At 50.5% G+C, this 12,300-nt stretch overlaps 1 protein-coding gene across 1 annotated transcript in view; it reads left to right on the top strand.

Moving 5' to 3' along the window:
• Nucleotides 1–346: 346 nt before the first annotated feature.
• The window catches only part of NTNG2 (netrin G2), a 49,112-nt gene continuing 37,158 nt past the window's right edge, over nucleotides 347–12,300 (top strand). The window contains 2 exon segments of the mRNA XM_032708526.1: nucleotides 347–843; nucleotides 3,382–4,494. Of these exon segments, the coding sequence (XP_032564417.1) occupies nucleotides 4,282–4,494 (213 nt within the window). The 5' untranslated portion in view covers nucleotides 347–843; nucleotides 3,382–4,281.

Below are 12,300 nucleotides of genomic sequence, written 5' to 3'. Positions count from 1 at the left end.
AAAACCCGGTTTGGTTAAATCCCAAAGCACATTCCCACCATTATCAAGCATTTCCCAGCCATCTGATTTCCCCATCTCCGAGTTTCTGCTTTGTTTATCCTATTAATTCCAACCACCCCCTCTTCCCCCAACACACACGCACGCAGCCTCATTTACAGCATCTTCGCCAGCAGAAGCCTCCCCAAAATATTCAGGGCACACCATGCGAGGACTTACACGTGTGGGGAAACCCTCGTGACTGGAGATTTTTTTTTTTTTCCCCCTCGAGCAAACATGATCTCATGATTTTAATTTTTTTTTTTTTTAAAGCTCTTAAAGGAAAAAAATAACAGAGGAGCCCCGAGGAGCGGCATTCCCGGCTGCCGTTATCCAAACGGGAGCAGCGGGACGGCGCGGATGCTGCACCGGGAGCCGCGGGGCCGCCGGAGCCGAAGGCTCCCGCTCGCATCCTCCTCTTCCTCGGGTGGTTTTCCCTCCCTCCTCCTCCTCCCCCCCGCCCTGCATTTCCTCCTGCACCTTTAAGAAGCCCATTGCCGCCGGTGGGATGGTGTGTGCTAAAGCTGCACAGAGGAAGTTACGCAGCCGGGATCAGGCACGGAGATAAAAGCTCCGATTGTGATTGAAAGTGAGAGCAAAAGGGATTTCAGCCTCGGCATTAACTTGCGAGGGGAGCCGGGATTGCACAAAGCTCCCCCGGCCATCTGCCCTTGGGGGCCGGCGGCGCAGCGCCTGCCCGCCGCGCTGGGCTGGGCTTAGCTGGGCTGGGCTGGGGGGTGTGTTTGGGGTTCCCCCCGGCCCCGAAGTTGCTCCGCCGGGAGCCCCGCACCGCAGAGCTCCCTCCCGGTAAGGACCCGCAGCGCCGAGCACCGGGGATGGGGGGAAAAGGGGGGAGAAAGGGAGGCGGAGGGGGGGCGGGCAGCGCCGGCATCTGCCCCATCCCCAAACCCCGCGTGTCCCCCGCACCTCCCAAGTTGTTCCCAGGCTTTCCTGGGGCGTCCCGCTCTGTGTCGCCCTCCCCGGAACATCCCCATCTCCCCGCCGCGGGATGGGGTTTATTTTCCCACTTCGGAGTTTGGGAAGCCCGGGGGGCTCCCCTCGCCCCGCTGATTCCCACTCCAGCCCTTGCAACCCCCCCTAAAGTCCTTTGGTGTAAAAGAAACCGGGGAGGATGGGGCGGGAGGGGGGGAGCGGCATCGGGTTTTGCCGGGAACCGCGAATCCATCAGGGAGAAGCGGCGGGATGCGAGTGGGATTTACAGGTTTTTCTGCTGGGAGCTTTTCGAGCCGCGCAGCGTTGTCGCGGGGTTCAGGGTCCCGGCCCCCGGCGGGGGCTCCCCAGCTTCGCTGTTAAGGGCGCGGGGAAGGGATGATCAGCGTGGGAAAGAGGAGAAGAACTCCCGCTCCGTGAGCGCGGGGGGAGAGCGGAGGGTGCGTGGGGAAAGCAACACTTCTGAGAGAAAATTAAAAACTCCTTCATTGAGTTTACTTTCTGCTCTTAATTCCAGAGCAGCTCAGTTGTTGCTCAGCGTTGTCCCTTTATTTCAATAGGGTGTTAATCCAATAATAAGAAAAAAACCGGAGCCAGCTAAGTCAAGACACAATCTAATTTTGTGTTTTTAATACTCCGGCTATCAGTCCCCAGCGAGTGCTGAGTACTCTTCAAAGAGAACAAAGAGCATTGATTCTATTTGTTCCCATGAACTGCAGTTTCTTAATAATATCAGGTGAAGATTTATTTTCTAAGAATCAAACCAAATCAAGCAGGGTGAAACCTTTAATTCAGGGAGCCTCTCTGCCCCGTTTGCAGTATGTTGGCTCATTTCAGAGCAACACTCCAACTATTTCTGCAGAGGGACTGGACTGGCAAAGTGTTGCACCTCAGACTTCTCCCCAAATCCGCTCCCCTGGCTGGTGGACTGAGAGTAAATACATTTTTTTCCCAGCAAGTTTTTATTTCCCTGGGAATCTATGACATTTAGCCAGCATAACAAGACACTAATAGATATTATAGATCCTTTCTACCCGAGTTTTTCCCTGACAGCCATTCAAGTGCAAAATATAATTGTCGAGGCTATGAAAATAGATCCATAAACTTAACAGCACTGGAGTCCTCATTAAAACTACCCTGCTTGTTTTCTACACCAGTCTCACACTTTCCGCTGTTATCAGGCACTTGGCAGTGACCAGTTTGATGTAATAATTAGGAACTGACTTGTTATAACTGAAAAGACAGCTCTGATGCAAGTAGGACTTATAAACACTGTGTCACACCGGCTTATTATTTTTACTACATTTACTCATAATGTAAAAATAGCAGCCAGTCTATTCTTTTTCTGGGAGTTTATTCAGATCCAACGCAGCTATAATAGCCTGTTCGTTGAGAGCTGGCAATGAAGCATGAGAGACAGCTTCTCTTTTCTGAACTCATTCATCTCAATCAGTAATCCTTCGACCAAAACGGGGAGAAAGGGAGATGGTAGCAAGGTGGTGTGAAGCCCCCGAACATGGATCAATGCATCTGTTAACCTGGAGTTTCTGAGCTTTAGCAGCTGAGCTTTATGAGAAAGCAGATGCTAAACGTGCTGTTGAAGTAGGCATTCCTAAATTGTGGAAGAAAAGTTGGGGAAACAAGTAGAAAGGGAATTATCCCGAGCTAAATTTCTGTTCTGGATAGGTGCCTCCCGCCTTCTCAGATGAGATCTTCCTCCTGAATCTAATGCTGAGGGAGGGCTTGATGTTTTTTTTTTCTCCTTCAGGTCTTTGTCATTTTGTTTTGTAATTACTTACAGTTTTTATAGCTCTACTGGAAAGACAACAAAATTGCAGAAATGTTGTTCTAACCTGAAATGAATACTGGGAAGGTCATTGCTCTTTGTATTAGGTGAACCTAAATGTTATTAGGACTTTAAATTGTTTTTTATTAAATGTTATTGTTCAGATAAATCATATGTGGGGATGCTGGACAATGTATCTGTCTCCCCAGCTGCCTTATTTATTTGCTTAGCTTTTTTAAGACTATCAATTTGTCTGTCTATCCCTGCTCTGTGTCTGCATATTCTCCATCTTCTAATGACCTATAGCTCCTTCTTGATATTATTTGAAGACCCATTAGAGCTCCTGTTGACCAGCTGCTGTTACAAAGCAGATACCTTAAATGGGGCAGTGCTCCTTCCCTTCTCCCAGACAGCAGAAAAACCATAAGCATCTTGCTATGGATTGGTTTTTATTAAAGTTGTATATCTCCCTGGTACAAAAACCTGTCTGGTGGCTTGAGAAGCCCAGCTGAGGATTCTGCCTCCTTGGGGATCCCTGTTCTTACAAGTCTTGTTGCTCTGACTGTCCCCCCTTGCTCCCACCCAATTTGTCTTTCGATTTCTTGCAGGTGCCACCTGCTGATGAGCTGTCCCTTTGCCCTGACCATGAAAGGGAGAGGAGACCTCAGGTAGCCACATGGATTGCAGCTGAAGGCTTTGGGAACTTGGTGCTCGGTTGCCAAAAGGCAGAGCTGGACAAATCCTCGCCTGCGAGTGCCTCACCACCACCACAGGACACGGCAGGAGCAGCAGAGACCAGCACTGCTCCTGTCAACCCAGTGACCACCCAGCATCCTGCTGGGACCACCACGGATCTTGACACCTGACCTGTTCATGTTGACGCAACCGTCCTTTGGGAAAAGGGAATTTTAGCTCCAAAGGATCTCTCTTGTCAGAGTTGTACTGATGACCAGATGCTCTATTCATTTTATATGTTAATGTTCAAACTCCCTAGTAATTAAGGCAGACACAGTTTAAGGCACTTCCCCAGCGACGCATTTGCAGCAGACAAGGAGGTTGAGGAAAACCTGATCCAGCACCATCTCACGGCCTCTCCAATTTACTCCTATCAAATTTCATCAGCAACTCAGAACTTGATCTTTCTATTGATTGACTGGAGTCACCTCTAGATATTTTCATGCTGATTTGGAAGACCTTTCGTACAATAAAAGGGGGGGAAAATGAGGTTAAGGAAGACTTTTGACCACTGATCAGCAACTCTGGCCAAAACTTTCCCAATCAAGTGAATTGCAAAGTTGGCTTCTGTGCCGAGAGGAACTTTCCACATCCAGACACAGCGGGCAGAGTGGGATCATCCCTGTTACCGCCTGGGTCTCCTTCGACTGGATCATTTTTAGATGAGGAGTTTCCATGCTGATCCCGAGAGCCACCCCTAGCCCAGTAGCTGCCTTCCTCGGGACTCCCGGCACTGCCCTCGCCCAGGGACCCCGCGCTTGGCCACAGCTGCCATGCTCCACCTGGTTGCTCTCCTCTTGCACTGTGTCCCCTTGGCCATGGGACAGTATGACATTTGCAAGTCCTGGGTGACCACGGACGATGGCCCCTCATGGGAGTTCTATGCTTGCCAGCCCAAGGCCATGCGGATGAAGGATTATGTGACGGTCCGGGTGGATCCGGCAGGAATCACTTGTGGGGACCCGCCCGAGAGGTTCTGCACCCATGTAAGTGTTTCCCTCCTTATCTGATGGGTTATAACAGGCTCTGCTGGTGGCCAGAGGCAGCGTCCTGCCAATGTGCCATTGTGAGGACATTTTGGTTCAGGGTGGCCACAGTGGTTGCTGCCTGGAGCTCTCAAATCTCCTGGTCTGCTAAGTGGGGGAAGGCATCCTGCCCATCCCAGTGCTGTGCCAAGGAGAAGTCAGTCATACAGCAGGGATGGTGGAGGGGAGGGCAAGGAGGAGCTGGGGAGGGCTGAGTAAGTCCTGGGTAAGGTCTGGGTTTTGGAAAAGCTCTGCCCCCAGTGAGCACTCAACCCAAGTTGCCCCAAGCACATCCCTCTGCTTGCTGAAGTGTGTGGAGTGTGCTCACCAGTCCCACCCCAAAGGGCTGCTCCAGCATGGGAGAGCTGGGTACATTATCTCTGAGTAAGAGTGAAGGGCAGGTCAGTGAGGGCCAGCATGGCCCCTGCACACTGACAGCTCTGGCAGTTGGCCTGACAGCCATAAATTTCACTGAAATATCTGAAAATGTGGTTCTCCCTCTCCTCTAACCTCCCCATGAAAAGACTCTGTGGACAGACATTTGCCCTTGTAGTTAAAATCTTTAACTTATTTTCTCTTAAATATTAATCATCACATTTCATTCCGTGCACCACAAAGCTCAGCAGGAGCATTTGATTTATAATTCACAAGGCCTTACATTGTTAAAGAATTCAGGGGTCAAAGCAAAGAGCAAAACAGTAATACCCCCTCTCAAATGTCCCCCAGGAGTGGTCCAAGCACACAATTAAGGGACAGGGACCAAGCCAGCCCATGCTGACAGGGTTTCCATTGTGCTGAGCACTGGACAAGGAGGTACTTTAAAAGAGTATGTTATTCTTTCATTACCTATAATGAGAAGAGGAGTTCTCCCTCTAAATCAGTACAGAGTCCCACTTTCTATTGCCAGTGCTATCCAGGCTTGTGTACCCCGTGCCTCAGTTTGCCACCTAGGAAATTTCTCTGGGCCCAACCAGCTCAGGGCACCTCTTGAAAATCCAAGAGAAAAATACCAAGGGACGCCAAACATTTATGACCATCAGGACATGCTGCCAGTAGTTACCCAGTTCCCTCCAGCCTAAGGGGTCTCATTAGTACCAGGGAAGACATTTCCACTAATTCCAGATAAGTAGCAGCTTTACCTTTTAAAAGATCGTTTGAAAAGAAAGATTAAGTCCAAGGTTGCAAATAAAACCGTTAACTATTGATGGGTGGGTCTGTATTTCCATTTATCTGACTGGCAGCAGAAGGATTAAAAGGAGAACACCAAACTGCTTTGCACTACATTCACTGCAGCTCTTTGCAAACCCTTTCTGGTTAAGGATGCTCCAGACTTCAGCTCCACTGACCTCCAAGGAAGCAAAAGACACAAACTGCAATCAGCCCTCCACATCTCTTGATTCAGTCAATACCGAGCTAAAATCTTTCTATTCTGGGCACCGGCAGCATTTCCGTGTAGCGTACGCCTGCCATGTGCTGCAACACTTGCAAACACCGTGTACAGCCGTGAATGAGAGCTACACAAATGCAAAACATGGATTTGCCTTCCTGTCCCTGCCTCACCCCAGCCTGGCCCAGCTTTTGTTTTCCAGAACAGAAACAAGCGCTCACAGCAACGTCCCCGAGCAATTCCCTGATGAAGAATCAAGCTAAGGACAGGAATGATATGTTGCAATATAATTTTTTAGATTTTTGGGATAGGTTTATGAAATTCCACTGTATTCATGGCCCTTTCTCCCCCCCCCCCCGACACCAGTGCTGTCCTCTCCAGAGGACTAAAGAGTTATAAAAATGAAGCAGAGGAAGAGCAGCCCTGCTGAGGTGAGCAAAGAGCCCACCCAGCACTTAGTGCACAGAGCAGGAGGTGGCTGCAGGAGAGATCCAGCCTTAGGACTGGAGTGGTGTGGGCTGGGAGGCCATCAAGGTAAATTTTCACAGAGAATGACATGTGGCCACTTACTGCTGAGCATCCCCTTATGGTCAGCAGAAAGTGGAATCAGCAAGAAATGGCCCTTCCACCGCCGGTCCTGGGTGGTGACTTGACACCTATTGACAGGCAGGGGGAGGCGAGCGGAGCCCGCAGAGGATGTGAGCCGAGTTTTGCTCCCCCTGCACTAAGGAAGTGCCGGACAAAAAATCGATGTTGCTGCCCACCGATCGTTACAACCTCCGAGCCCCGGCCCCGGCTGAGAGGGGAGGGTGAGCAGCTCACACACACGCCCTGAGCAGCTCCTTGCTGCCAGCCCGCTCAGGTGCCTTTCAGTGTCCTGTTATCCTTCCTCTTCAGGTTTTAATTATTTCTTTGTAACAGGTGGGTTCTCATAGGAGCCTGGCTTTCCAGCAGAGAAGTTCTTACGGTGACTATATTGCTTTCTTAGGTGTCTTTCAAAGCAGCGGGGTACTGTCCGTGCAGTTAAACTCGCGTTACTCAGAATTAAGCGCAGCCCAGCAGGACACCTGCACTGCTCAGACAGCTGAAATCAAAACTAAAGACACACAAACACCCCTCCATGCTCAAAGCAGCCAGACAGGAGGGAGCTGGACCGTGTCCCTGTGCAGGGCACTGCTGTGGGCAGGCAGAGGAGCAGAGTCCTGGTGACAGTCAGGACCCTGTCAGACAGTGAGTGTGTCCTGCGAGGCTGTACCAGCACCAGGAGGCATCACACAGCCCACAGGATCACACACTGCCCTGCAACAACTCTGAGCAGTGCTCACAGAGAGTTCTGCACAAGGAGGCGTCAGGGGATGGAAGGAATTATTTGGAGGACAGTCTTTTCTGTTTTGCAGCAATTCTAGTCACATCTGGCTGCTTTCTTCTGGTTGGGAAGTGTTTTGCTGCTTATTGAAGTCAAGGGTTTTGCTTTTTCCACAGTTTCTGAACCTGCTCCTATTCATGTCAATGCCTTCCTGGCAGGGTCACCTGAAAAATGAATTGTACTTTCCCTCCTGGCAGGGCAGGGGGAGTGGTGGGAACAGGAAGACAGATGGATAAGTAAATAAAAGCCTGAATGAGTCTAAAAGCGTGACTGAAAACTAATAGGGAACAGATCTTTTAGCCAAGGATGTTGAGGGAGGGGCGAGACTTCAAAGATCACATGCAGGGCATGGCACGGAGCAGCTGAACGTGGATTTCAAAGGAGAGGGGTTTGCAGGATAAGCACGGCTGGGGAATGGCAAAGCTGCACAGTCTGCATGGGGCAGAGGGGAGATGGAGTGTTCCTTCACCTTCCCACTCTCCTGGGGAGGAGAGGGAGGATGGCCCAGCTGGCAGGGTGCTCCCAGGTGTTGATACTCTGAGATGCTGAAGCTCCTCTTTGCTGCCGAGCAGGGACCTTGGAGGATTTCACTTTGAAGCGTCAGCGTTTTGCACACAGGATAAAAAGTCCTCTGGTTTTGTGGGGAGTTCACACACACAGGGTGTGCAGTGGGGAGCAAGCAAACACCAAAGCCCTAATCCCAGCTGCAAATAGGTTTGCAGTTCAGAAGGTTTCCAAATCATTCTATCAAAAGATGGGAGAGGTGTCCATAGCAGACGGTCCCCGTGGAATGGTTTTGCTGCTCCTTGACATCCCAGTGAGAGCTCCCTGCACCAGCAGCACAGGGAGCCCAGCTTGCTGCAGGAATGGGGGCCTTTGTTTCCCCCCCAGAGGTGTGGAGACAGTATTTCTTGTTCTGACAAACCTCTTTGATGCAGGGCCGAGCTCTTAGCCCATATTGATGGGTCAGGGGTATTTTTATTTGGCGTCAGCATTGTTTCATCAGCTAATAGAGCTTGTTGACTCTGGCACGGGTACATGAAAGGAAAAGGCTTTATTTATTCATTACACATGCAGCCAAATTGGATGTTTAGTTTAATTCTTAGCTAAACTTTTCTGAATGACATGTGGTTATAAGGCTTGTACTAAAGAACTATTTCTCTTACTAGACTGAGTGCCAAAATTGGAAAAAGCAGACAAATCTTTGGGCACAGAAACCCTTTTCCCTACATTCTTAGCCCATCTCATACAACGCTATCCAACCATACCTTCATACACCTGTTTAGGTGCAGAAAAAGGATTGTGGGTTTGGGGATGGTTAAAAGTAAAGCCAAAGTTTTTAAAGTAAGAAGAAAAAAGGAGTTGCTTCAGAAGTACTCTTCCAGAAGCATTTTTCAAGATGCAGCATGATCTAGTGATCAAAGAATGGATTCTTTGGACCTTCTGGTGCCTTGAGCAGAGACCCACAGCCCTTCCCCAGCCCACTGGAGGTGCCTGTGCTGCCCCCTGCACCTTGTTTCAGACTGAACCAGGGGGCAAAGCACAAGGTATCCTCAGCCTTTTGACTGCCTCAGGGTTCAAGGACATCCTTTGGGCTAAGCAGAGCCTGTATACAAGTCAAAAGGAAAATCCTTTCCAAGAAAAGCGGATGTTCTGCCTCCTCCTTGAATAAATCATCACTACCACTACTGCTTGCAAACCCATCTTCGGCCATAGCAGCAGGCTGGGAGTTGGAGCTCCCCTTTGCCCTTCATTGTGGGACCTACATGGCACTGGGGACGATCATTACTTTGCCTTTATACCAAAATTCAGCAACACAAGAAACTCACTCTGTGCTGTCAAATGATCCATGACATCTCGGGCAGGGTTGTGGGGACGGAAGGACGCGTCTTTCTTTTCACCTCTACAAAGTGCTAACAGCCCCCTTCCCTCTGAACCCTGCAGTACATTGAATTAACACCTGGAAAGTGCTCCCCTTTCCTTTGGGGAGAGGCTGGAAAAGGCAACTGGTGCCATTTCCATCTGGATGCAGGTTTCCCTAATCCACGCCTTGCACCCATCGTGGCATTGCTTTCGAGCGTGGGAGAGAGAGCTGGAGCCTTTTGGTTCTCTTGCCACCCTTAATCACTTCTCAGCATCAGGGTTGCTGCAGAGGACACTGTTTGAAGTCAGGATCAGTGGCTCCTTGCCCTTGAGTCCAGACCCTTGGGTTGTACATTATTAGCAGCTCAGCAAATTACACACTGCTACTCTCCTACCACCGAGGCTGCTCCGGAGTGCAGCAGGATCTGGGTGGTACAAAAGCAAAAGCTTCACAGAAAAATGAAAGGATACAATTCAGCTTTAAATTAAAGAGTGCTGAGCACACGGGATTTTCCTTCACAGTCTGTAACAATTTCCTTAAATGCTCAGTTCGGGATTCATCGTGTTGTAAAGTGGGATGCTGCTCCCCTAGCAAGGATCATTTCCACTTGCTGATGGAAAAGACACGGCGATAAAAATGAAACTGTCAAGTAGATTTAATTGGTACAGTGAGCAGAGTTTACCCCACCTTGAAGGAGATGAGGAAGAATAAACTACGTTTAAGAAAAGCTTTGCTCTTCAAAGGGAACAGTGTCCAGATGGGAAAAGCAGAAGAGAACAAACTCAGAAGACTTGCTGAGGAGTGTGGCCAGAGCTGGAAGAGCAGCTCTCACAGCAGCCCTTATATCATACACCAATTCCAGTACCACAGTTTTCCACAAGCAACTTTTGAAGCCAGAGCTGTTCAGTGCAATCCTTCCTATTTGTTGATTCTAAAATCTATATTGTGCTCTATAGCATAGGTATGATTTTCTGTTAAGCTTGAAAAGGAATCCTCCCTGCAGAAAATCCTGCCAGAGTGGGAAGGAGTGCTCTCCTACCACACTTCTGGTTTCCCTAAGTGAAAGTCCAGCTCTAACCTTACTTTCAGACCCCAAGTCACCTTTTTATGCTCAGATTTTTGGGATGTGGGGCTTCGGCTGACCCAGCCCCACCACCCTGCCTGTTGCCCCACGCAAACAATCCCGATGCCCTCAGCAGGGACCATTCAAGCTCTGAGCATCAGCAGTGCTTGGCTAACAGAGCCCAAATTTGTGACTTGCCAGAGTTGTTATGCACGTGGGCTGTTCTCCACCAAGATGGGGTGAGCACCACTGCTGCCACCCTCTTGAAGTTGCCCAGCTCCCTGGGCACTCAGCTGTGCTGCTGAACGTGCCCTGGGTGTCACTTGGGTAGTTCCACACAGAACGCAGGTTTCTGTGCTGGAAAGCACCAAAGAGGCTTTTTCCTCCCCAGATCACACAACACTGCTGGGTGACCATTCTGGAGGTGTCTTTGAGGAGAAGGCTATGCCTGCAAAGCCCTGACAAACAGCAGTTTGGACTTCCAGCCTTCACCCCAGGCAGACGAGCCATCCCCTGCAGCCTCAGACATGTCCCATGAGGTTCCCACAAGTCCCCCCATCTTTCAGGCCACTGCCCTGACCTGTGCTTGCTCCAGCCTTTGGCACTGGTGCCTCTGCACATCTGATCTGTGCTCCACGTGGGCAGGCTTAGGGAAACCTGTGCCTTTTGGCTCCAGGGTGGATTTCTCCATTTCTCAGCCTTCCTTTAGCAGGCTCCATCTGCAAGAGGGGACTGGACGGGGCTGCTTGTCCAGGAGCTCAGTGGGTGCAGCCACCCAGCAATGCAGAGCCACCAGGTTGGGTCTCATCCCAGCTGGCTCCCACCTCTCCCATTTGCTCACATTCCTGCAGGAGCCACTCAGGCAGCAGCCCCCCCTCCACTCTGCTCCGTGGAGCAGTTCCACACGCAGTGCCACAACTCCAACCTCTACCAAGTCACATGGAAGGCAAACACCAGTGTGTGTTAGAGCAGTGGTGGGGGCTGGAGAGGGCAGCAGGGTCCATCCATGAGCGGAGCCGGGGGGTTCCAGTGCCCACACACCCACATCCCAGAACCACCACCCGTTTTGCTGCACACTCCAGCACAAGCAATGGGTCTCTGCTCCCTCAGTGCTGAGCTCCACGTGGATGCTGCTGCCACCACTGTGACCAGTCCTGCCGGGACAGCTCCACGCCCCTTTCAGGGGGAATATCACAAAGGGACAACTAGCACAGATTCAGCTGGTTCTAATCCCAGCTAAAGGGTTTGTAACTCCCCATCTGCTGGCTGAGTCAGCTGCTTCAGCTCCACAGTACTGCCATTCAGGGGTTTTGGGGAGCCCTCTCAAAGGAAACGATTGCTGTCCTGCCCTCAGGGACAGCCAGGACACATTTTGGGCTGACCACAGCTCAGTCCCAACCTCCAACAGGCACCTGCTGAATTGTTCCCCTGAAGCAGAGTGTAAAGCAGCCAAATACTTTGCTACAACAGCACAGTCAGAACGCTCGATGCAGCAGACACAGGAGCCCTGATCAGAGGCCAGGGTGGGTACAGGGGTACCCACTACCCAACTGTGCTCCCCCCAGAAAGGCTTCAAAAATGCACCTCCATTTGAGGAGCACAGCAGAGCCTCCATTCCCTCCCCTTCCCACCTCCACGTCCTGCCCTCCCCCATTCAAACTATCAGGGCCTCTCTTGCAGAATAAATTATTAATAGCGGCGTAGCGAGCCTCTCTGCAAAGGCTGCATGTATTGAGCTTACAAGGCGCACAAGCTTTTAGAGAGCAGGACACTTTTCCTACTTCCTAAGCATTTTCTTAGTCCTGAATCAATAATGCACTCGCAGCCCAGCACACAGGTCGCTGCTGCTGTGCTCCTGCTGGTAGGGTCTGCGGACACAAATACATCTCTGTAGCAAGATGCAAGGGCTTAATAATCTGGCAAAGAAGGGATAGGGCAGGATCCAAGCAGCTTAATTTGTAAACAAGCTTCAGGGAAGTGCCCTGGGCAGACCAAAGCTTGCAACTCTTGGGTACAGAAAGTCCGAGTTTGGAGACAAGATAAAACGCAGTCAATGGGATTAAACGCCCGGGTTTTTGAACGCGTGC

The sequence above is a fragment of the Chiroxiphia lanceolata genome, chromosome 21, assembly GCF_009829145.1.
Source record: "Chiroxiphia lanceolata isolate bChiLan1 chromosome 21, bChiLan1.pri, whole genome shotgun sequence".
NCBI classification, from domain to species: Eukaryota; Metazoa; Chordata; class Aves; order Passeriformes; family Pipridae; genus Chiroxiphia; species Chiroxiphia lanceolata.
The sequence above is the reverse complement of the archived record's forward strand: the minus strand, read 5'-3'. Positions and strand labels throughout refer to the sequence as shown.